The 26,133-nt window shown below is 37.7% G+C and overlaps 1 protein-coding gene across 2 annotated transcripts in view; it reads left to right on the top strand.

Annotated features, from left to right (window-relative positions):
* COG5 (component of oligomeric golgi complex 5) overlaps positions 1-26,133 on the top strand; it is a 361,130-nt gene that overhangs the window by 227,461 nt on the left and 107,536 nt on the right. For both annotated transcript variants that reach the window (XM_045828077.1, XM_045828076.1), the window contains one exon: positions 22,169-22,373. In XM_045828077.1, the coding sequence (XP_045684033.1) occupies positions 22,169-22,373 (205 nt within the window). The remainder of the gene's footprint in view (positions 1-22,168; positions 22,374-26,133) is intronic.

The following is a 26,133-nucleotide window of genomic DNA, read 5'->3' as shown; positions in this document are numbered from 1 at the left end:
CCCTCCTTTTCAATTTTTGCAAGCCGCTTGTATAGAATTGGTATTATTTTTTTCCCTTAGATCTTTGGTAGAATTCACCAAAGAAGTCACTTGGGCCTGAATTTTCTTTATGGTAAGGGTTTAACTACAATTGCAATGTTTTTCATAGGTACAGGATTATTTCATTTATTTGTTTTTTTAATTTTTTAATATTATTTTATTAATTATGCTATTACAGTTGTCCCATTTCCCCCCTTCATTCCCCTCCACCCTGCACACCCACTCCCACCCACATTCCCCCCCTTTAGTTCATGTTCATGTGTCAATAAGTTCTTTAGCTTCTACATTTCCCATACTGTTCTTGCCCTCCCCCTGTCTATTTTCTACCTACCATCTATGCTACTTATTCTCCATACCTTCCCCCCTCCTCCTCCCACTCCCCTGTTGCTAACACTTCATGTGATCTCCATTTCTATGGTTCTGTTCCTGTTCTAGTTGTTTGCTAAGTTTCTTTTTGCTTTTGTTTTAGGTGTGGTTGTTAATAATTGTGAGTTTGTTGTCATTTGACTATACATGTTTTTTATTTTCTTTTTCTTAGATAAGTCCCTTTACCATTTCATAAAATAAGGGCTTGGTGATGATGAACTCCTTTAACTTGACCTTTTCTGAAAAGCACTTTATCTGCCCTTCCATGCTAAATGAAAGCTTTGCTGGATAGAACAATCTGGGATGTAGGTTCTTGCCTTTCATGACTTGGAATACTTCTTTCCAGCCCCTTCTTGCCTGCAAGGTCTCTTTTGAGAAATCAGCTGACAGTCTGATGAGAACTCCTTTGTAGGTTACTGTCTCCTTGTCTCTTGCTGCTTCTAGGATTCTCTCCTTCATTTTTACCTTGGCTACTGTAATTATGATGTGCCTTGGTGTGTTCCTACTTGGGTCCAACTTCTTTGGGACTCTCTGAGTTTCCTGGACTTCCTGGAAGTCTATTTCCTTTGCCAGACTGGGGACTTATTTATTCAAATAAGTTTTCTACTGGTTGCTTTTCCTCTTCTTTTTCTGGTACCCCTATAATTCGGATGTTGGAAGGTTTAAAAATGTCCTGGAGGTTCCTAAGCCTCTCCTCATTTTTTCAAATTCTTATTTCTTCATTCTTTCCTGGTTGTTTGTCTTTTTCTTCCTTCTGGTCCACACCATTGATTTGAGTCCCAGTTTCCTTCCCATCACTATTGGTTCCCTGTGCATTTCCCTTCATTTCTCTTATCGTAGCCTGCATTTGTTCATCTAATTTTCGACCAAAATCAACCAATTCTGTGAGCACCCTGATCACCAGTGCTTTGAACTGTGCATCTGATAGGTTGGCTATCTCTTGGTCACTTAAGAAAACTGGCTCTGGGGCTTTTAATTCTGTTTGAGCCATCTTTTTAATTTTATTTTATGTTTTCCTTTGTTCTGATTGCATCTGTTACATATGAGGGGCTGAGCCTTAGGTGTTCACCAGGCCAGGGCACTCCAGTTGCTAGTTTGTGACGTATGTGAGTGTGGGGGTCTGAGAGGGAACAACGGTGCTTGCTCTGCTCTCCGTGGGACCTCAGTTCCTTCCGCTGCTTCCCCTGAGCAAACTGGGCCCCTCTGGTGTCAGTTCCCGTGTAGGTGGGCTTATGCACACTGTGGGACCCTCCAAGAACTTCTCCTGAGAGTCTGGGAGTCCCTCCCTGCTCCTTAGTCCCCACAGGTGTCCTCAATCAGTGCCCTGAGGCTCTATTTCCCAGCACTGTGATCCTGGGTTTCGCACAGTGCCTTGTTTCACAATCACCTCCTCGCTGGGCCTGCTGTTTGCCACCCCTCGGCCGGGGTCTGCCAGCTGCCCTTTGCACACTCAGGGTCCACCCGCTGCAGTCTTGTGCATGGAAGCCTTACAGGCTCGGTCTCAACGCTCTCCCATCTCTGAGCAGTGACCCGCACCTGGATGCCCCTCTCCGTTCCTCCTACCAGTCTGGATGAATGCACCTGTTTTCCTGGTTGTCCAACTTCCATTCAGATAAATTTTCTATCAGATCTGGTTGTTATCTTGTTTCTTAATTGTTGCTGACCTTATTTTGGTTGTGTGGCAAGGCACAGTGTGTCTACTTATGCCTCCATCTTGGCTGGAAGTCTAATTGTTTTTTTAAAATACATTTTGTTGATTTTACTATTACAGTTGTCCCGTTTCCGCCCTTTTATTCCCCTCCATCCTGCACACCCCTTCTCATCTGCATACCCCCACTTTAGTTCCTGTCCATGGGTCATATATATAAGTTCCTTGGCTTCTATATTTCCTATATCATTCTCAGCCTCCGCCTATTTTCTGCCTACCATTTATGCTACTTATTCCCTGTACCTTTTCCCTTATTTTCCCCTTCTGCCGCTCCACTGATAAACCTCTGTGTGATCTCCATTTCTGTGATTCTGTTCCCCTTCTAGTTGTTTGCTTAATTTTAGTTTTTGTTTTTTAGTTTCAGTTGTTGATAGTTGTGAGTTTGTTGTCATTTTACCTACTGTTCATATTTTTTATCTTCTTTTTATTAGATAAGTCCCTTTAACACTTTATATAATAAGGGCTTGGTGATGATGGATTCTTTTAACTTGACCTCATGAGGGAAGCACTTCATCTGCCCTTCCATTCTAAATGAAAGCTTTGCCGGATACAGCAGTCTTGGATATACGTCCTTGCTTTTCATGACTTTGAATACTTCTTTCCGGCCCCTTCTTGTCTGTAAAGTTTCTTCTGAGAAATCAGCTGATAGTCATATGGGACCTCCTTTGTAGGTAACTGTCTTCTTTTCTCTTGTTGCTTTTAAGATTCTCTCCTTCTCTTTAATGTTGAGTGATATAATTATGATATGCCTTTGTGTGTGCTTCCTTGGGTCCAACTTCTTTGGGACTGACTCTCTGAGCTTTTTTGGACCTCCTATTTCCTTTGCCAGATTGGGGAAGTTCTCCTTGATTATTTCTTCAAATAAGTTTTCAGTTTCTTGCTATTCCTCTTCTCTTTCTGGCACCACTGTGATTCAGATATCGGAATGTTTAAAGTTGTCCTAGAGGCTCCTCAGCCTCTCCTCATATTTTTGAATTCTTGTTTCTTCATTCGGTTCTGGTTGAATGTTTCTTTCTTTCTTTTGCTCTGTACCATTGATATGAGTCCCAGTTGCCTTCCCATCACTGTTGGTTCTCTATACATTTTTCTTTATTTCAGTATTCATAGCCTCCTTTTTTCCCTCTGTTTTGCAACCATATTCTGCCAGATCTGTGAGCTTCTTGATTACCAGTATTTTGAACTGTGCATCTGATTGGTTGGCTATCTCTTCATCCCTTAGTTTTTAATTTTTTTTCTGGAGCTTTGAACTGTTCTTTCATTTGGTCCTTTTTTTGTTTGTTTCTATGTGCCTATTATGTAGTAAGGGGCAGAGCCTTAGGTGTTCACCAGGGCGGGGCAACCCAAGTTGCTGTGTTGTGCTGCTGTCAGTGAGGGAGGGGTTTGAGAGGGAACAGTGTGGCTTGCTCTGTTCTCTGCTGGCTTTCAGTCACTTCCATGGCTACCCACAAGCAAATTGGGCCTTTCTGGTGCTGATTCCTGGGTGGGTGGGTCTGTGTGTGTTTTAGGACCCTGTGGGTCTCTCCAGCGAACTCTCCTGTAAGGCTGGAAGTTTCTCCTGATGCCACAGCCCTCACAGGTTTTTACAGTCAGAGGTTTTGAGGCTTTATTCTCCCATGCTGGGACCCTGGGTTGCACAGTCTGTCTCACTCCCCAGTTGTTCTTCCTGGTTTATCTGCATGCAAATATGAGATCGCTCTCTCCTCCAGCCGGTGCCTTGCCATGAGTCCTCTCCACCCCGGCTGCCCATCTCCACCTCTTTTACCAGTCTGGATGAATGTTTCTTCTTTAACTCCTTGGTTGTCAGACTCTCTCCTCTCTGGTATTCTGTCTTATGTACTCTAGGGCCTCTGTGTTCCTGGTCTCCAGGACAGTAGGGGTAGAGGGGTTTCTTCACATTCCTTCTGCCAGAAGCAGGAGGCACCTGCTGGCAAATTAACTGTGGTGATGGTAGGGTTTACCTCATTTGTTTTTTGTACCTCAGGGAACACTGTCTAATTTAGTGCAAGATATTAAGGAACACTGTGTCTTTATTGCATGATGTTAAACATATTTTGTTTGTTTTTTTATTGTTTTAGATAGAGTGGTAACTCTGGTCACTGTTACTCCATCTTGATCAGAAGCAGAAGTCCCTCACCTAGTTTTAAGAACAATGATAAAAAGTGTACTCAATCCTTCTGAGTTGAGGACCCAAACAAAGGTCCTTCTACTTAGTGCCTCTCACACCAATGGAATGAGGTGGAGTCTTGTAAAGCAGAGCAGAAACTTGATTCTTTTATCAAGGAATGGAGGAGGGTGAACTCATGCTCTAAAAGCACCTTCTTCCTGAATTGGGGAGGTTCAGGAGCCTGCAAGGCATTCAGAGTATGTGGTGGGATCAGGGGCAGTGATAAAGGTGGAGAGTTCTTAGAAATGGTCCAACAACTGGGAAAAGTTGGGGTATGCACATTCCTGAAGGCTTGGTTTGCATGTGGCACTAATTGTGCCTGACAATGTGCATTTCTTTCCCAGGGCATGATTTTTAGTAAGGTAATGAAGACAAGTTCTTCAGAGGTCAAAGCGGGGAGGGGGGATTCTGCTTCTAGCAACTTGGAGCTGGCTGGTTCTGCAGATGAGCTGCCTGCTTAAGCTGTCCGCAGATGCCATGGTTTTACCTTTAACAGTTTACCTTAGTTCCTGTAAGCAAGCATAGCTTTTGACATAGTTAAGTATTTGGGAGCAGTAGCGTTTCCCACGTGATAGCCCAGTGACAAAAGTACATTTCAAAGTACTATATGGTATGTATGTATGTATGTTTAATGGTACTGTCATTTACTTGTCTTTGGTCATCTGCTTGTTTTTTCTTAACTGTTACAAACCTTTGACATTCTTTACATGACCTCCGTTTTCCCATTTTGCTCATTCTCAGTAGCCAATCTTATCTCCTAGGTCATCAGGACAGTTAATGTCTGCGGGATGCTCCATCCCTCAGAGCTCTCCCGGCCTCAAATGAGAATAAGTCATACCAGACACAATCTGTTGTTCTGGTGGGAAAGGGGCTGGTGATTCCCTCTAATGGAGAATGCCCCAAGCCCTTCTCCAAAATGGCTTTTATTGTGATTGGTATGTACAGGGATATGAGCATACGTGCATAGTTCATCAATCAATGTCCAAAGGCTATAGTTATAAAAAACTGATATTATTTATAGATGACAATTGAAGAAACACAGAGATCTGCCTCAGGTCAGGGTCTGTTAGACTTGCTGATGCCAGGTGGTTGTTAAGGTGTATTTCATGAGATAAGAAGTTCACTCCTTATGCTTTGAACTTAAACATCTGGTATATACCAATAGGGCTATAGCAAAGCAAAGCAAGCTTCAAAGGATACAATGTAGTCTTCAGGCTTGATTTCCCGTGGTAACCCTCAGTGCTAGTATCAGATCGTGACTGCCACCTGCATTCCCAGCATTCCAGTTGAGACTTATAGGCAAGGCCTTGCTCACTTGGGGCTACAGTCTCTGATACCACAGGAAATGGTCCCCAACAAATGTCCTTAGGAAACTCTTTCACTGTCTTGTACCTTCCCTCCAAAGAAAAGCCTCATTTCCTCCCTGAGGGCCTCATTCTTCTTCAAGGCCACCCACTTACTGGTGATGGCCTGCCCATTTGCTTGTCTACCCCATTATCTCAGCAACATCATTCATACTTTTCTGTTTTCTGTCTGTATTTTACTTTTTTTAAATATTTCTTCCTCTGAAATAGAAACCTATTCAAGTTTCTATAATCTAATAAAAACTGAAACACACTAGAGGACTTCTCTTTAGTTACTATTTAATCTTTCCTTTTTAATCCAAACTTCTTGTTTTTGTTTTCATACTGTTTATTTCTCAAGTAGGTGTACTCTGTTTATCTTATACCATTTTATTGAAATTAATATAAGCAGTGACCTACCACTTTACCAAATACAGTGTATGTTTTTCAATTCTTATCTTACTGGGACCCATCTGGCTTGTGTAGTCAAAGAAACTACTAAAATGAAGTATAATATGTTTAAGCAAAAATTCCATTGAGCTCTGGCTGGTGTGGTTCAGTTAGTTAGAACTTCATCCCATAAACCAAAAGGCCACAGGTTCATTCCTAGTCAGGGAACATGCCTGGGTTGAGGGTTCAGTCCCCAGCCAGGGCACATATGGGAGGCAACTGATACATTTCTCTCTCACATCGATGTTTTTTTCCACCTTTCTCTACCTCTCTTTCCCTTTATTGATCTCTAAAATCAATAAGCATGTCCTTGGTTAAGAATTTTTAAAAATCCAATTGATAGTTCATATTCAGAGTGGTCTGTTACTTCTATAGCATTATTACTTTAATAAGTGCCTTTGGGATAACTCCAAAGTAAGTGTTTTTGCAAAGCACCTTTCATTAACATAGCACATACAGTCCCTGATGTGTACTGTAGTACTGAAAATTATAGACACAAAATATTAAGGAAATTCAACCATCTGCAGAGCTGAAGATGCTATATAAAGTAACAGATTGTTGCACAGGAGCCCCAAACCTGGAAGCTGCTTAAGTGTTCTTGATTTTCCAAAAAATAACCACCTGGTGCACCAGCAGATGTGGGCGTGCCATTCATACTCACGTTACAGGGGAGTGCACCAAGGGTGGCAGATTGGTGCGACAGAGACCACAACTCCTCCAGTCTGAGGCTCATTATAAGGGGTCCCAGACAAAGGAGGTACATGTCCTATGTGTGACTATAAACTGTATTACCACAGTTTGTAAAAGGATCAAGAAGCAGTCACAGCACAATAAGCCACTCCCAAAATGAGATGAGGAGGGAGTTGCAATCCAGTCCTAACACAATACACATCCCTTCTGGCCAGTATGTCTCACCAGGCCTCAGTCATGGGAGGGGAAAGGGCCATGTGCACTGACCCCACGCTAAGTAAGTATTACTTGGGCAGAAAAAACCTAAAGGGAAATTTTTCTAGTTAGGAACATGTTCTTTCTGATTACAAATGTCCCTGCTTAGGAAAAGAAAACTTCCTAGAAAACTTCTATACAATAAAATAGAATCCAAGGGTTTGACAAACAATGAATTTACCAAAGAAGGTAAGAGGCCTGAACCTACCATCATGAAGATTTAAAATGTTCCGTATAGGAAATCTTTTCCTTTAATTATCTGTGGGTAGTAGTTATTTCCAAGATGATTTGAAGCTCTGTGTCTGTTATTTTTCTATTGTAGTTTCCAGATAATAATATTTGTTCACCAACCTGTTGGATTATGATACATATTTTTTAAGTCTCAATGTAAACCAGCAAAATAAACATTACCATTTCAAACTCTTTCAAATGAATACATAATTCTTTGTAATCTGGTGATTTTCCCAAAATATCTCATTCCTCTTACTTTGCTTTGTTTTATCTATATCTCTTATCATTTCCCAATATTTCACTTTATTGTATCTGGACCCATTCCCCCTGCCACCACCACATGCCTGCCCCACTAGAAGGTAATCCCCTTAAGACCTGTAATACTATTTTTATCATAGCAGTATCCTTAATGGCCCAAAGAGTACCTGATTCACAATAGGGTATCAATAAACTTGTTGAATGGAATGAAGGATGGAGGAATCAAGGAAGAAAAGATGTCAGTGCTTAAGAACTTAATGGAGGAGGAGATGTTCATGGAACAAAGGTCAAAATGATACAATTGCATGAAGGGGGCCACAAGCCAAGGAAGCAGGCTGGTGGAAAAGGGAAGGAAAAACTCCCTAGAACCTTCAGAAGAAAAACAGCTTTTCTCACACCCTGCCGTTGGCTCAGTGAGGCCAGATCTGTATCCTGTACTTCTAATCTTCAGAACTGAAAGATAATATATTTAAGTTGTTTTAAGCCGCCAAATTTGTGGTAATTTGTTACAGCAAGTGTAGAAAACTAATACAGTAGGTGATAGAGTATGCATATGTTCTGCTTTAGATACTGCCAGTGTGTGCTGGTGTTGTTATACCAATTTAACTTCCTAGTGCCAGCATCATAATTACATTACCTAATATTAAAGATAAGGAGAGAATCTTAAAAGCAGCAAGACAAAATGAGAGAGTTACCTACAAAGGAGTGCCCATAAGATTGTCAGCTGATTTCTCAAAAGAGACCTTATAAGCAAGAAGGGGTTGGAAAGAAGTATTCCAAGTCATGAAAGGCAAGGACCTACACCCAAGATTGCTCTATCCAGCAAAGCTTTCTTTTAGAATGGGAGGGCAGATAAAGTGCTTCTCAGATAAGGTCAAGTTAAAGAAAGGAGTTCATCACCACCAAGCCCTTATTATATGAAATGTTAAAGGGACTTATCTAAGAAAAAGAAGATAAGAAACATATATAGTAAAATGACAGCAAAGTCACAATTATTAACAACCACACCTAAAACAAAAACAAAAACAAACTAAGCAAACAACTAGAACAGGAACAGAGCCACAGAAACAGAGGTCACATGGAGGGTTATCAACAGGGGAATGAGCTGGGGAGAGAGGGGGAAAAGGTACAGAGAATAAGTAGCATAGATTGTAGGTTGAAAATAGATAGGGGGAGGATAAGAATAGTATGGGAAATGTAGAAGCCAAGAACTTGTAAGTATGACACAAGCCAGGTTTAGTTTATGGACATGAACTAAATGGGGGGAATGTGGTTGGGAGAGGGTGTGCAGTGTGGAGGGGAGTGAAGGGAGAAAAATGGGACAACTGTAATAGCATAATCAATAAAATATATTTTTAAAAGAATATTTTAATTTACATTTGGGGAAATTATGAATAATGCTGCTGTTAAACATCAGTGTATAGGTTATTATGTGAACATACGTTTTCACTTCTATAAATAAATAAACAAACAAATTAATAAATTCCCAATGCCAGTATATGAGAGTTCATATCCTTGTCAGCACCTGTTATTTTCTGTGATTTTTGTTTTGGCTATTCTGGTGAACATTTAGTCAAATCATATTGTAGTTTTAATTTCTGTTTGTTTGATTAATGATACATATCTTTCTGTATTTTCTGTTGGCCATTTGGATATGCTCCTTTACAAAGTGTCTGTTTGTTTTCTGTATAATTGTCTGTCATGTTGAGTTACAGGATTTTATTTACATATTCTGAACTATTTTGTTGAATTGTTTTTTTCTCCCTTTGGCACTCTAGTCGTACATAGACTTAGTCTATCTCTAACTCTCCCTTGTTTCTTGGACATGCTTCTCCCAGGCTTTATTTTTTAAATCCTTACCCTAGGACATGCTTATTGATTTTAGAGACAGGTGAAGGGAGGGAGAGAAAGAGAGAAACACTGATATGAGAGAGAAACTTCAGTCAGTGGCCTATTGCACATGTCCTGATCCGGGACTGAACCTGCAGCCTTGGTATGGACCTTGTCCAGAAATGGAACCTGTCCGAGACCTGTTGGTACACAGGATGATGTTCCCACCAACTGAGCCACACCAGCCAGGGCCTCTCAGGCTTTTATTATTTTATTTTATTTTTTAAATTTATTATGTTAGCCATTTTTTAAAAGATTTTATTTATTTATTTTTAGAGAGGGAAGGGAGGGAGAAAAAGAGAGAGAGAGAGAGAGAGAGAAACATCTGTGTGCGGTTACTGGGGGCCGTGGCCTGCAACCCAGGCATGTGCCCTGACTGGGAATGAAACCTGCGATGCTTTGGTTCGCAGCCCACACTCAATCCACTGAGCTACGCCAGCCAGGGCCCTCTCAGGCTTTTAATTAAAAGTCAGAAGGTCTTTGTTTTCTCACCCCTGAAGTAATGAGATTGATCTAGCTCTGCCAACCACAGGTTTCCAGACAAACTCTTTAACCTCCTACCTCATGAAATTTCAGCACCATGTGAATGTCTTCATGGAAAGAAAGACCTGCCTGTGCATGCGGCATATTCTCTCCCCCAAGCTGGTTCTTGTTTCCTAAGATATGTTTCCATAAATATGAAGGGTATTTTACATTTGCTTTTGAAAGCTTTAGACCTACTTATCAGCTTTACTTGCAACTCCATAAATAAAGTAAATCTTCCATGGGAAACTTGGTTTGAGATTTCTTGCCTTTCAAAATTTCAGTCCAATCCCATGAACCACTAAAAGCTTTCCTAGATATTCTCTTCTTTAGCAGAGGTTTTCTGCTTGGGCCAGATTTAATTTTTAAATATGTGTGGCTTCTTTAATTATTACAGTGAGAGCACTGGTCTGCCTCTACTCTTCTTCCCACATTACTCTCAGAATACATTCCAAACATGACTTCTCTGGTTCTTTACTATTTCTTCAGCACTCATTTTTTTACCCTAATTTTTTGTCTGTGTACTTGAGCTTTAGGTTTTGGATGAATCACTGTCTTTCTCAGTATTTACAAGTACCTGAAACACATATTTTTATCCTCCTGTTCATCTGGATAACTCGAACTCATGTTTACAGTCTCAGTTTAGAAATGAAGTGTTTCAGACACCTCCATCCCCATGCATTCAGATATGGGTATGATATCCTCTATATGCTCCCATAAAACTTTTGTATGCCCCCAATTTAGGACATACCTCGCTGCATTATAATGGCTCATCTGCTTGATATCCATATTTCCACTTGGCTCTAGGTGAAGTAGCTTTCTGTGTAACTTGGTTCCATATTATATTCCTATCACAGACACAGTGTGCAGGGTGCAATTCATAATAGGCATTCTGTTGAACTGGATCCCAAAGTGTTAAATTAATATTTAAAGGCTTTAAGAATTAGGTGGAAGTCTGAGGAGAAAACAAACTTTAAAAATAAAAGTGCTTTCATTAAAAAGTTGGTAACAACTTATAAGCTAAATAAGACCCTAATATGAAGTACCATTAGAACAACAATAGTCCTGGCTAGATAGTTCAGTGGCTAGACCATCATCCAGATACCCCAAAGCTGTGAGTTCAGTCCCTTGTCAGGGCACATATGAGACCAATGAATACATAAATAAGTGAAACAACAAATTATTGTTTCTTTCTCTCTCTCTCTCTCTCCCTCCCTTCTCTCTCTAAAATCAATAATTAAATATTAAAAAAGAAAACAGTATATATAAGTAATAAACAGGGACATGAAATGATGATGTAAGAATGTTAGAACAATTATCATAAGATAATAGGATAGGATATGAAATAATTCTTACTTTTTTTTTCTTTTGTCCCCTACCACTACCCCCACCCCAGCCATCCTTACCTTACTTTTTTCTTTATAACTTAATTTGATTATTTGCAGTGAAGATTTTATATCATTAGTTATAAAGTATGAAACAATTTTCATTGAGATAAAATAAGAAGGCAAATGTAAGACTAAGAAATCCTCCATGAAGATTGGTGGAGTGGACAAATGAATGGATCCAGTAGTTATAGAAATGGATAAAGTGCTCAGTGTTGAACAGTAGAGTGAGATAGAAAGAGTAGAAATCTCCAGCATATCTGACATAACAGGGTAAATTTGAAATGGATTAAAGAATTAAATGCACCCATAGCCAACATCATACTCGGTGGGCAAATAGCTAAAAGTGCTTCCCTTAAGATAAGGAACAAGACAAGGATGTCTGCTTTCACTAGTCTTACTCAACACAGTACTGGAAGTTCTAGTCACAGCAATTAGACAAAAGAAAAAATAAAAGGCATCCAAATTGGAAAGGAAGAAGCAATGCTGATATTGTTTGCAGATGACACTGTAATCTGCATATAGAAATACTGTATATAGAAAATGTTAGACTCTACCAAAAAACTTCTAGAGCTGATAAACGAATTCAGTAAAGTAGTAGGATACAAAATTATTACTCAGAAATCAGTGACATTTTTACACAAATCATGGACTATCAGAAAGGAAAACTAAGAAAACAATCCCATTTGTAATCACAACAAAAAAAATAAGGTGCCTAGGAATAATAAATTTAATCAAGGATGTAGAAGACCTCTACTCAGAAAATTATAAGATACTGAAGAAGAAAGAAATTGAAGAAGATACTAATAAGTGGAAGCATATGTTTTGTTCATGGATAGGAAGAATTAACACCATTAAAAATGTTCATAGTACCCAAAGCGATCTGTAGATTCAACGTAATTCCTATTAAAACTCTAGTGGCATATTTCACAAAACTAGAACAAATATTTGAAAAATTTGCATAGAACCATGAAAGACCCCAAATAGCCTCAGCAACCTTGAAAAAGAACATAATTGGAGGTATACTACCTGATAACAAACTATACTACAAGTCCATAGTAATCAAAACAGCATGGTACTGTATAGACACAAACATATAGGTCAGTGGAACAGAGTCCAGAAATAAACCCATGCTTTTATGGTCAGTTAGTATTTCACGAAGGAGGCAAAACATATAATGGGGTAGAGATAGTCTAGCCAATAAATGGTGTCGGGAAAATTGGACAGATACAAAAAAAATGAAAGTATGCCACCAACTTATTACATCACACACAAGAATAATCTCAAAATAGATTAAAGTCTTAAATGTAAAATTCAAAACCATAAAACTCCTAGAGGAAAACATAGGCAGTAAAATCTCGGGCATTTCTTGTAGCAACATTTTTTTTTTGATATATCTTCTCAGGCAAGGGAACAAAATAAAAAATAAATAGGACTGCATCAAACTAAAAAGTTTTTACACAGCAAATTAAACCATCAACAAAATTAAAAGACAGCCCTGGCTGGTGTGGTTCAGTGGATTGAGTGTCAGCCTGAAAAACAAAGGGTCACTGGTTTGGTTCTCAGTCAGGGCACATGCCTGGGTTGCAGGGCAGGTCCCCAGTAGGGGGCACGCAACAGGCAACCACACATTGATGTTCCTCTCTCTCTTTCTCCCTCCCTTCCCCTCTCTCTAAAAATAAATAAATAAAATAAATGAATAAAAAGACAATCCACTGAATGGGAGACCATATTTGTCAATGATATATCCAAAATTTGTAAAGAACTCAAAAACCTCAACCCGAACAAACAGACAAACAAATAATCCAATTTAAAAATGGGCTAAGGATAGATACTTGTCCAAAGAGGACATACAAATGGCCAATAGACATGTGAAAAAAAAAATGCTCAACATCACTATCTAAGAAATGTAAATTAAGACCACAATGAGATATCACTTCACACCTGTCAGAATGGCCATCGTTAACAAATCAACAAACAATTGTTGGCAAGGATGTGGAAAAAAAGGGAATCCTGGTGCACTGTTGGGCAAATGCAGACTAGTGCAGCCACTGTGGAAAACATTATGGAGTTTCCTCAGAAAATTAAAAATGGAACTGCCTTTTGACCTGGCAGTTCCACTTCTGGAAATATATCCAGAAAAACCTGAAACACTGTTTTGAAACAATACATGTATATACATCCCTCTGTTCATTGCAGTGCTATTTCTAATAACCAAGGTTTGGAAGCAACCTAAGTGCCCCTCAGTATGTGAGTGGATAAAAAAGCTGTGGTACATTTATACAATGGAATACTACTTGGGCATAAAAAATTAGAAAATCTTACCTTTTGCTACAGAATGGATGGACCTACAGCATATTATGCTAAGTGAAGTAAGCCAATCAGAGAAAGACAAATACTCAGTGATTTCACTTATAACTCATATGTGGAATCTAATAAAGAAAATAAATAAACAAAATAGAAACAGACTCATAGATACAGAAAACAGACTGGCAGGTGTTGGTGACAGGCTGAGATTGAGGGACTGGTTTGTGAAATAGGTGAAGAAATTAAGCAAAAAGTCATAAAAGATAATTAAATGTAAATTATTAAAACATTCAAGGGGTAGAATTAAACATAAGTGAGTAAGCTAAGATTTGGGAAGGCTTCTCTAGTAGTTTTATTGTCCAGAATCAATGAATAAAACACTGGTAGTTAATTATATTAAACATTTTACATGGCAAGACAAGCATAAGCAAAATAAAAAGACAAATGATGCAAACTAGAAAAACATTTATAATTTACACCAAAGAAAAGGAGTTAATATCCCTCATGTATAAAAAGTTGAGAAGAAAAAGGCCAACCACCTTAAAGAAAAGATGTAGATATCTCTTTAAGTATTTGAAAAGATGCTCAATGTTATGCATAAATAGAGAAATTAAAAATAAAAGTACACAGAGATACCATTTCTTATCTATAAAATTAGCAAAAAAATGAAAAATTTCATACCACACTTTGTTGGCAACAGAGGATGGTATGATCCTCGGTTGGCTTCCCTTTATAGGGATATGGGGAAATGGTCATTCACACATTGTTAATTAGCATATAAGCCTTATGGAGGAAAATTATATAGGCATTGGTTTTTTACTCAGGATTTATTCTAAGGATTTATTCCATAGATGCACTAGCAAAAATATGAAAAGACATATTTACAAGGCTATTAACTGCATCATCACTTGGAATGGAAAAAAACTAGAAAAAGAAAAAAAACTAGAAACAGTCAAATGTTCATCACTAGGGGATTAAACTATGGTGTATCCATAGAATGGAGTGCTGTGCAGCTATAAAATGGAATGAAGAAACTAACAAAAAGGAATAAGGATTATAGAGCAATTTTGAAGATATATTAAATTTCAAAAAGAAAGTTGAGAAATGTATACAGTATGCTGTTATTTACCCAGGAAAGGACATAGTATCAATATGTGTACATTTTTGCTTATATTTTTAAGAAGGGAAAGCATAAACCCTAAACTCCAGAAAAATGTTTACCAATAGTGGAGGGAGGAGGTTGCATGTGAAGAATACATTGAAGAGACCAGGGATAAAAAGTAGAATTATTTAAATATATTTTGTTTTATAGATTTAACTTTGAAGTCATGTGCATATTTTATATAGTCATAAAACAAAAGTGAAATGGAAGAAGAAATTACTAAAAATAAAAAGTAAAAAGGCAAATCTTAATGTAAGTATGTGTCTAATTGGTGGTATAACCATATAGAGAAGAACTTCTTCATTTGACTTTTTACTTATTTAAGTACTTTATTAAAACACAGTAATTTGTTTTTGTAGCCCTACTGGGATATATGTCAAGGACAAGATCTTCCAAAACCCTATGAACTCTTTTCAATAGTCATGTTATGGTTGGCATTATCATCATCATCATCATCATCATCATCATCATTATCATCATCAGACCACTTGTGTGTAGTGTGGGATAAACTAAATGAATAATTATGTTGGCATCATAGTGAATCAGGATTTTCAACATGGGAGGAAAAATGTAAAATGAGATCGCTTGAGTAGGTGTTTTTTTCTTTGAAAATATGTAATTTGATTATCATACATTTCATGTATTTGTCCATGGAAAAGGCCTAGAAATAGTGACCATTTCCTCTTATACACATGTGGTTTTTAACATGATTTCCTATTAAAAGAAACCAGGGATCCTTGAAGAAATGACTGACTCTGGGTCTGGGCCAGGAAATATGCAGGACAGTTCTGTAACTCTGTGTACCAAAAAGCAAGGAAGATACCAGAGACTATTAGGATTGTATTTAAAGGACCCAGGAAACAATTTGAGTAGATATCTACTAAAGATGGAATAAGTTTGGCATCAGTAGGATAACAATCACAAGGGATTGAAACCCATAAAATATTCCTAAGTCCCTGAGTTCATGCTGAAACAGTGGTTACCCTTGATCAGTGGTTCATGGAACTTATTTCTTACTTTGAAAAATGATATTTACAGGGATAAATATCAGACATTTTTTTCTGCCTTTCCTATACAAATGATATCTTAAAGAAACCAAATAATTGATGGCAGAAGTATCTATTTATAAAAGTATTACCTGTAATAAATGCACAAAGAATATTAAAACATCTGTATTTTGAAATCTAGCGGATCTAGTCAATGATTATTAACGATTGCAAATATAAAAACACAAACAGAACACAAGTTCAGATACTACATATTCACTAGTCTTGTCAGAAATTATAAAATAGGAATCTGATCACAACCTCTAATCTATCACAAGGGTAGGTAGCACAGTTGGTTGGAGCATTGTCCTGAAACACTAAGGTTGTGGGTTTGATACCCAGTCAAGGCACGTACAAGAATTAATGAATGCATAAATAAATGGAACAAAAATCAATTTCTCTTTTTCTCTCTTTCTCTTCCTTTCCCCCTCCATCTTCCTCTACCCCCTCCCCTACTCATAAATATAGAATCACTTGGAAAGTGTTTTAAAATTCCAAAGCCACGACTACAATTACATTAAAGTCTCTGAGAGTTAGACCTGAGCATCAAGATGTGCAGCCAAAGTTGAAATGCACTATTTTAGATCCAACTGATAATTTACAGAAAACACTGGGATCAGAGTGGTACAGTCAGCAAAATCTAGATTGTGGGAAACTGTAGGATATATGACCCAGTTCCTCAAAGAATTAAAAGTAATAAAAAGAAACTATAAATCAGCCTTGATGGTATAGCTGCTAATTATAATATGTGGACTATTTGTAGGTACTAAATCAAACAAAACTAAATCAAATCATTAAAAAATTGCTAGTCAATCAGGAAAATGTGAGCACTGATTGTTATTGCAAAGTGTGATAAAAGCATTGTTGTTTTTTAATGGTCTTTACTTATTAAAGATGCATGCAGAAATATTTATGAATGAAATTATAACCACTGAACCAGCTCAAACTGGTCCTATCCTGTTTCTAACAAGATTCTAAGTTTTCATTTCAAAGACAACAGACCAAAAGCACAAGTTATGCAGCCAAAAAAAGGTGCAAATGTGAGAATTTTGACCTCCAGTTACACCTGGAACCAAAGTCTCCCTCCCTTTGACAGAACAAAAAGATCGGGACATGACCAGAACTTGAACACAGGAACCCTTTCAGAAGCAATTGGTGCATTGTCCAGGAAGATCTGGTGCTAAAGACCCTTACCACATCTTGCTACAAATAGTCAAATTCCAAATTTCTGCCAATGAAACCTGTCCTACTGGTGCTCCCACATACCAACCCACCTCGTCCTTTCCTAATCCCTTAAATTCCACCCCAAACTCTTGATAAGAGAGACAGATTTGAGTTTTGCCCCCTGTCTCTTTGCCTGTCAGCCTGGCAAGAAAGCTTTGTCTTTTCTCAAAAGCCAATTTCATGGTATTGACTTCTGTGTGCATTGGGCAACGAGCCCTTGCTCCGTAACAAAATGTATTGATGTCTGTGATTTGCTCCAGAGTAGCTAGTAGTAGTCTAGCTAGTATCACTCAGTTGGTTGGGAGTCGTCCCACAAACCAAAAGGTTGTGGGCTCAATTCTCGGTCAGGCACCTGCCTGGGTTGTGAGTTCAGTCCCTGGTTGGGGCTCGTGGAAGAGCCAACCAATCAGTTTTTCTCTCTCACATCAATGTTTCTCTCCCTTTCTTTCTCTTTCCCTTCCCCTGTCTCTTAAAATAAATAAATAATCTTTATTTTAAAGAAGAAAATATTTACTTAATTTCTACTATTTCAGGCACTGTGCTGAGTACCAAATATGCATTGAAGAAAACAAGCATTGTTCTTGTCCTAATGGAGTTCATGGTGAAGTAGGGAAAACTGTCTTCAGGCAAATATAATTAGAAATTGCAATGAATGCCAAGAAGGCAAAGAACAGATTGTTTATAAAAGAGTAACCAAAGGAATAGGGTTTGCCTAGCCTGCCAAAGTTTGCTGAATGTTGTCAGAAGACATTAGACTCCTGAATCAGAGCAAAAGGACATTATTACTCACAGCACAGCAAGGATCATGAGCCTCAAAATATTGTTGGTTCCCTATGCCTCCAAGTCTCATTGAGAGACAAAATATGGAGCCCAAGTGGTTGGTGTACATGCTGTGAGTTCCTGTCGCAGGTGAGAATCTACCACTTTTGTAGTAAGCAGTAAGCAAGCTTGCTCTTCGTGTGCAGGGAGAAGTTACCTCATCTCTCAAAATTGCTTTCTGCAACTATGAACCTGATAAATGGCCTGGATAAAGAGCAACCAGGGCCCCCATTATTAGCATACTCTGTAGAAATGTGTAGGAATACTTAGGGCTTTGGTGGATTGCTTCTTCTAAGGGGAGGAGGGACTTCAAAGAAGTCCTCTCAGATATTTAACAAAAAGGAAAAACAGCTTTGCCCTGGCTGAGTAGCTCAGTTGGTTAGAGCATCATCCAGATACACTGAGGCTGCAGGTTTGATCTCCAGTCAGGGTACCTACGAGAATCAACCAAGAATAAATGCATAAAAGTAGAAGTTGAACAACAAAGTGATGTTCTCTCTCTCTCCCCCTTAACTCCAAATCAATCAATAAAATTTTTTTTGAAACAGCTTTACTACGGTATAATTGGCATACAGTAAACTGAACATGTTTAAAGTGTACAATTTGGTAAGTTTCAATATAGATACACATCCATGAAACCATCACAGCAGTCAAGATCAGCGAACACGTTACCTTTGTGCCCCTTTGTAATTCGTCTCCCATCTCCTTTCTCCTCCCCCAGGCAAATGCTGATTTTTGTCATTCTGTATTGGTTTATATTTTCTAGAACTTTGTACAAATTGAATGACACAGCCTGCATTATGTATTCTTGTTTGTCTTTCATGCAGCATGACTATATTCAGTATTTTGATTCATCCATATTATAGTGTGTTCTTTTTGTTGGATGTAGTATTTCATTATCCCAGAGTTTGTTTATACTCATCTGTTGTTAGACATTTGGGGTGTTTTTGATTTTTGGCAATTACAAATAAAGGTGCTTTGAATAGTCATGTACAACTCATTATATGGACATATACTTTTATTTCTATTGAATAAACATCTAGTGGAAGAATGGTTTGACCATTTGATAGGTATATGTTGAACATTTTAAGGAAATGGAAGACTCTTTCACAAAATGATTATACAATTTTTTCTTTTCACCAACAGTATATGAGAATTCTAGTTTTTCTATCCTCACCAACATATGATTTTTTTTTTATTTAGCCACTCTAACAGGTACATGGTCATATCTAATTGTGGCTTTAATTGCATTTTGCTAATGACTAAAGGTATTGACTATTTTTAATGTGCTTATTTGCCATTCATATACCTTCTTTGATAAAAATCCCACTTTAAAAATTATATTGTTTTCTTATTATTGAGATTTGACAGTTCTTTATATATTCTAGATACAAATCGTTTTTCAGATATATGAAAAATTTACTTTCCCACCCTGGGACTTACTGTTTCATTCTCTTAGGTATCTTTTGAAGAGCATATGCTTTTAATTTAGATAACATTCAGTTTATCAGTTTATTGTTTTATAGGTCATACTTTTAGGTTTACATCATGCCTAACCCAAGGATGGAAAGGTTCTCTCATGTTTTCTTGTAGAAGATTTGTAGCTTTAGGTTTTATGTTTAGGTCTTGAGTCCTTCCTGTGTTAATTTTTGTCTGAGGTGCAAGGCATGAAGTAAAGTTTTGTTTTTCAAATAGACACCTAATTGTTATGATACCCTTCATTGAAATATGCCCAGTGTCCACTAAATTGCGTTTGCACCTTGGTCAGAATTTAGTTTTCTTGTGTATGTGTGGTTTTATTTTTAGGCTTCCTGTTTCATGTCATTTGTCTCTGTATCTGTCTTTAACAATATTTTGATTTGTGTAGTTTTATAAATCTTATAATCAGGTAGTATTATTTCTTCAACTTTATTCTTTTTGGTTATTATAGATCCTTTGCATTTTCATATGTTTTAGGGGTTTTTTTTTCAATTTCTAAAGAGAAAGGCTGCATTGATTTTAATATATAAATTTGGGGAGAATTTACATCTTAACCACACTGAGCCTTGAATATGTGAATATGTTGTCTCTTCAGTTATTTAGGTCTTCTTTAGTTTATCTCAGCATTGCTTTTTCTGTTTTTAGTGTTCAGATCTTTCACATATTTTTGTTATGTGAAATACTTAGATATATCTCTAAGTATTCATATTTTAATGCTATTATACATCGTATTATTTTTAATACCAGTTTCTTACTGTTCATCTCTAGTATGTAGAAATATTATTGAGTTTTACACATTGATCTTATACCCTATAACCTTGTTAAATTCATTTATTAATTCTTATAGCTTTTTTGTAGATTCCATCAGATTTCCTACATAGATGATCATGTCTGTGAATAAAATAGTGGTATCTCTTACGGATTTCCCATCTAAATGTTTGTTTGTTTTGTTTTGTCTTGTTTTGCTCTTGGTCTTACTGCACTGACTGGAGCCCCTAGGATACTGTTAAATAGAAGTGCTGTCCTCTTTCTTTGGGGCAAAAGCAGTGTGCCTTGTTAGGTATCACATTAGCTGTAGGGATTTTTGTAGATGCCATTTATCAGATTGAGAACATTCCCTTCTGTTCCTAGTAGACTGAGAGTTTTTAGTAGGAATTAATTTTTATTTTTTCAAGTGCTGTTTCTGTGTCTATTTATATGATCACATACTTTTCATTTTTGTTAATATGATGGATCACATTGATTGACTTTATTTTATTTCTTTATTTTACCTTTTTATTGTTGTTCAAGTACGGTTGTCTCCATTCTCCTACACACCCCAGCCATCCCCACCTCCCACCCTTGATCCTATGCCCTTTTACATTGATTGATTTTAAAATGTTAAATCAACCATGAATTCTTAGGATTGGTCATAATGTATTATTCTTTTTATATGTTCTTGGACAAGATGTGCTGCATTTTTGTATCTACATTCATGAAGGATATTATTCTTTTGTTTGTTTATTTGTTTTCCTGTTATGTTTCTGGTTTTGTCATCAGAGTAATGTCGATCTTATAAGAGAGTTGGCAATTGATACTATTTCTTCCTTAAATTGTTTGATAGAATTGACCACTGAAGTTATCTGGGCCTGTGTATTTTCATTGTGGGAAGGTTTTTAACTAAAAAGCTCAATATATAATAAGACTGTTCAGTAAATCTGTTTCTTATTGAGTGAGCTTTATTAGTTTGTGTCTTTCCAGGAATTTGATAAACTGTACATTCATAAATGTGGTCAAATTTATTCATATAAGGTTGTTCATAATTCCTTTATGATCCTCTTAACATCTGCAGCATATGTAGTGAGGTGAGCCCCCCACATTCCTAATATGGCTAATTTGTTCCTTCTCTTCTTTCCTAACCAATTTGTCTAGAGGTTTGTCAATTTTACTTATTTTCTCTAAGAACTAGTTTTTGGTTTCAGTGTTTTTATTCTTTTTCTGTTTTATTGATATCTGCATAGATCTTTATTTTCTTCTGTTTATGTTGGGATTTATCTGCTCCTCTTTTTCTATGTTCTTAAGATGGAAACTGAGGTCATTGCTTTGAGACTTGTCTTCTTTTCAAATGTAGATGCATGTATAAATTTCTCCAAAGTATTCCTTCAGTGAAATTCAACAGATTTTCATATGTTGTATTTTAATTTCCATTGAGTTCAAAATGCTTGCTAATTTCCCTTTTAATTTCTTGTATGAACAAACAACATGAATGATTTATTTAGAAGCATGTCTTTTAGTTCCAAATATTTACTTCCAAAGATACCTGTTATTGATTTCTAACCCCAAACTATTTTGGTTAGAGAACATACTTTGTATAATGTGAAAACTTTTAAATTTATTCAAACTATTTTGTGGAATCAAAAATTGTCTCTCTAGGTAAATGACTCATGTGCAGTTGAAAATAATGTGTACTTGGCTGTTTTAGATAATGTCAGTTAAGTAAGTTTTGTGTGTTGTTTAGGTTTTCCACATGCATCTGGTTTTATATGTACTTGTTTTATCAATCATTGAGAAAAGAAATTGAAATCTTCAATTATAATTTTTGATTTGCCTATTTCTTTATACATTACATTTCAAAACATATGGTCCACAAACATCAAATGCAATGAATATAGTCTGGGTAGGAAATTACTGGTACTCACATTATTTCAAATGGCCTCAGAGAATATCTCTCTGATTTATCCTGTAATGTAGTGTCTTTGTCCCATCATCTTTATATAAAAAAGAAACTTTTACATGCTACATTTTATTGTTTTATCATTTATCTAATGAATGTTATTGTTTTGCTTGTCAGCTTCTATGTTTTTGAAACAGGCATTTGAAGGAGAATATCCTAAATTACTGCGTCTTTTTAATGATTTATGGAAGCGTCTTCAACAGTACAGCCAAAATATTCAAGGAAAGTTTAATGCAACTGGAGCCACAGACCTCTACGTTGACTTACAGCACATGGAAGATGATGCACAAGACATATTCATACCAAAAAAGCCAGATTATGAGTATGTTTGTTTAATCAAACCTGTTTGTTGGCATATTAAGGATTTGTCTTAATCTTATGCCAGGATAGGTTCTCAGTCTGGTAGGAAAAAACCTGAATATACTCAAATTTAAACCTGAAAAATCTCATAGATCACTCATCTTTAGGAGCAACATTGGAAAAAAACACATCTCAATAAGTTTAAAACAGCCAACTTTTCCTCCTATATTGAAAGAGTATTATTTTCAGTTTTTTATTTGAATACCAAATCAATTGATTTGCATGTCTTTAAACACTAGAATCAGAGTTATAGTGGGGCTGACTCAGATAACAGATTATCACCTACCTTGTAAGAAAAATGTTGGATAGATACATGAGTGATATTTAAATGTTTGTTTCTCTTTCACTTTTTTAAAAAAATACTTATAGCTGAATTGTGTCCTTTGCAGTAAATAGTTCTGACTGGTAAAATATAGGAAGTAGAAGTTTTGATTGGCAAAATAAGTGGAACATGAGTAGACTAGAATGATAGGATGAGTGTATATATTATTTATTTTCTTCTCTTCTCTTCTCTTCTCTTCTCTCTTTTCTTTCTTCATTAAAACTGGGGACAGTGAAGCAAGGAAGGGCTTAGGATAGAAGAAACAACAGGAGAGCCTAGACTGGGCTGCTTTAGCCCACAGAAAAGTCAGAGAAAAGGGGACCATGAAGACAGGTTTAGGGGGTTAGCCTGGGTCAAGCTGCCTCTGCCAATTGCTCCCCTGATTGCAAGTCTCAGCAGGACCTTTAGAGTTTGAGAGATGCAAGCCTGAGAGGGAAGAAAGACATGGGTGTGTTCCCGGGAAGGAGAGCGCCGTATTGTTTTCTTCAATAACTTTTTTATGCAAAACATGGAGGTTAGATAAGGACTAATGGAATAGGGGACAAGAAGACTGAACCCATATGTTGATCTACAAAGATCAAATAATATATTAGTTTTTCCAAAAGTATATAATGCATGGTATATGATTCTATTATGATTCTATTTCTGTTTTAGTCTTTAAAATCAATATGCTTATGTTAAAAAACACCTGGAAATATACACAGCAAATGGTAAGAATGGTTTATCTCTAGGAGGTAGAGTTTTTATTTTGTATTTTCTGCTTTTTTAATTCAATAGAGAAAAAAAATCCCTGTGTTTTTGACTAATGGGATGTCACTGTCACCCTTTGGAGACTAAATTCAGTAAAGTAGTTGCTGAGGAAGAAGACCTATGACCCATATTTCAGGAATACCCCAAATCATGAGTTTACAAGGAAACAAATGCAATGGGTTTTCAATATTCTTTTGAGCCCTTGTGTGTGAGGCTCAGTTAGTTGCAGCATCACCCCGAACACCAGAAGTCATCAGATATAAGGAGAGATTGGAGAAATCAAGACAGAAATTGGATTACAGAATTGTTAATGAGATTATATGTGCTCTTGGGGATTAATACTTCCCCCTCCAGGGCTATTACTTCCTGTATTTCTAAAGTTTAGCTTAGAAAAATAGACAGGGCTGGCTTAAAACCTTTATCTAAAGAAGTTGCAAACCTGGAGCATGACTACTCACCATGACCAGCCCAGTTAAGAATTTATGATCCAGCCCTGGCTTGCGTAGCTCAGTGGATTGAGCGTGGGCTGCGAACCAAAGTGATGGCAGGTTCAATTCCCAGTCAGGGTACATGCCTAGGTTGCAGGCCATGACCCCCAGCAACCGCACATTGATGTTTCTCTCTTTCTCTTTCTCCCTCCCTTCCCTCTCTAAAAATAAATAAATAAAATCTTTAAAAAAAAAAAGAATTTACGATCCAGTTACCCTGGGAGGCTACTTTCCATAGAACCCCTTTATTAATCCACAGCCCCCAACTTCCAGTCAGAGGGCTGATTTTCTTGGGGATAGGAGAGCCTCAGCATTTCTCATTCTGCCCATAACTGCCTGTAGTTGAGCCTTAATTCAGGCAAATGAGATCAAGAGGTGGGTGCTCCCATATTGTGCCTGGATACCACTCAGCAGTGGCATCTCTACCTTGTTGTGGCTCCCTGAAAACACTAGAGTCCCAATATACCTTTGCTTGGCTTTTTAAATGGGGTTCCATACCAGGAAATGCAGGCTAAGGGGGCCCCAGGCTGCTGCCCACCCCCACCAAGTTCTTTGAGTAAGATGTTACCTGAGACTTGTTTTTTTAAAAAAAAAGACAATTTGATGCTGACCAAATCTGATGTCTTAAGGGCTTATGATTAAGGAAGGGAGTGGATGCATAGAAAGGAGAACGGGTCATGTTAAAGAAATTGAGTTTCTGTGCAGTTACAGAATGTATTTAAAAACAAAAAGCTGCATATTGAGGAAGCTCGACAAAAATCAAAGCAGGATTAACTCAAAAAGACCACAAATAGATACATTGTATTCCATATTTAACCCATTTAACATTATTTATTTATTTTGTACCACTTTCATTGACATGTAAACTTTGAGGACAGAGAATTTTCTAACCCACTTCACTGCTACATTTTCTGCATGTAGGAAGTACCTGGCAAATTATGGAGGCTTAACTGTATCTATGGGAGGGAAGGAAATAGAGGGTACTAGGGATATGGAAAGTGTTCCCAAGCGTGGAGATTTTGGAGTTGGAGTTCAAAAGGTTTAGAGTTTTAGAGTGCAAAAGGTTGACTCAGGACTTCTGGCCCAGATGGAGGCGTAGGTAGACACACTGTCCCTCCTCACACAACCAAGATAGGCACAACAACAATTTAGAAACAAATTAACAACCAGAACTGATAGAAAATTGAACTGTATGGAAGTCGGACAACCAAGGAGTTAAAATAGACACATTCATGCAGACTGGTAGGAGGGGCGGAGCCGGGAAGCTGGGCGGAGAGGGGTTGCATGGCACAAAGAGCGTTGGGACTGGCATAAGGCATCCTGGGTGAGCAAGACCACAGCAGATGGCACACCCTGGCTGAGGGGTGGCAACTGGCAGACCCAGGGACGCGGCGATTGTGAAGCAGGGCATTGTGTGCCAGGCGACTGGCTGACCCGGAAGTCTCAGGGTCCCAGTGCCAGGAAATAGAGCCTCGGGGCACTGATTGAAAATACCTGTGGAGTTTGAGGCTCAGGGAGAGACTCCCAGCCTCACAGGAGAGGTCCTTGGAAAGACCCATGGGGTGCACAAGCCCACCCACATGGGAATTAGCACCAGAAAGGCCCAGTTTGCTTGGGGGAAGCAGCAGAAGGGACTGAAGTCTGAGAGAGAGCGGAGCAAGCACTATTGTTCCCTTTCTGATCCATGCCCCACATACAGCCTCACAACCCAACAACTGGGTTGCCTCACCCTGGTGAACACCTAAGGCTCCACCACTTCATGTGTAACAGATGCGACAAGACCAGAAAAAAAAAAGATGGCTCAAACAGAAGAACAAATGAAAGCACCAGAAACAATACTTTTAAGCAACCAAGAGATAGCCTACCTATCAGATGCACAGTTCAAAGCACTGGTGATCAGGATGGTCACAGAATTGGTTGACTTTGGTCGCAAATTAGATGAAAAAATGAAGGCTACAATAAGTGAAATGAAGAAAAATGCACAGGGAAGCAATAGTGATGGAAAGAAAGCTGGGTCTCACATCAATGAAGTGGACCAGAAGGAAGAAAACAACATACCATCAGAAAAAAACGAAGAAATAAGAATTCAAAAAAATGAGGAGAGTCTTAGGAACCTCCAGGACATCTTTAAACATTCCAACATCTGAATTATAGGAGTACCA

Source organism: Phyllostomus hastatus, unplaced genomic scaffold (genome assembly GCF_019186645.2).
Source record: "Phyllostomus hastatus isolate PE091 unplaced genomic scaffold, TTU_PhHast_1.1 phas_scaffold_78, whole genome shotgun sequence".
Taxonomy (NCBI): Eukaryota; Metazoa; Chordata; class Mammalia; order Chiroptera; family Phyllostomidae; genus Phyllostomus; species Phyllostomus hastatus.
The sequence above is the reverse complement of the archived record's forward strand: the minus strand, read 5'-3'. Positions and strand labels throughout refer to the sequence as shown.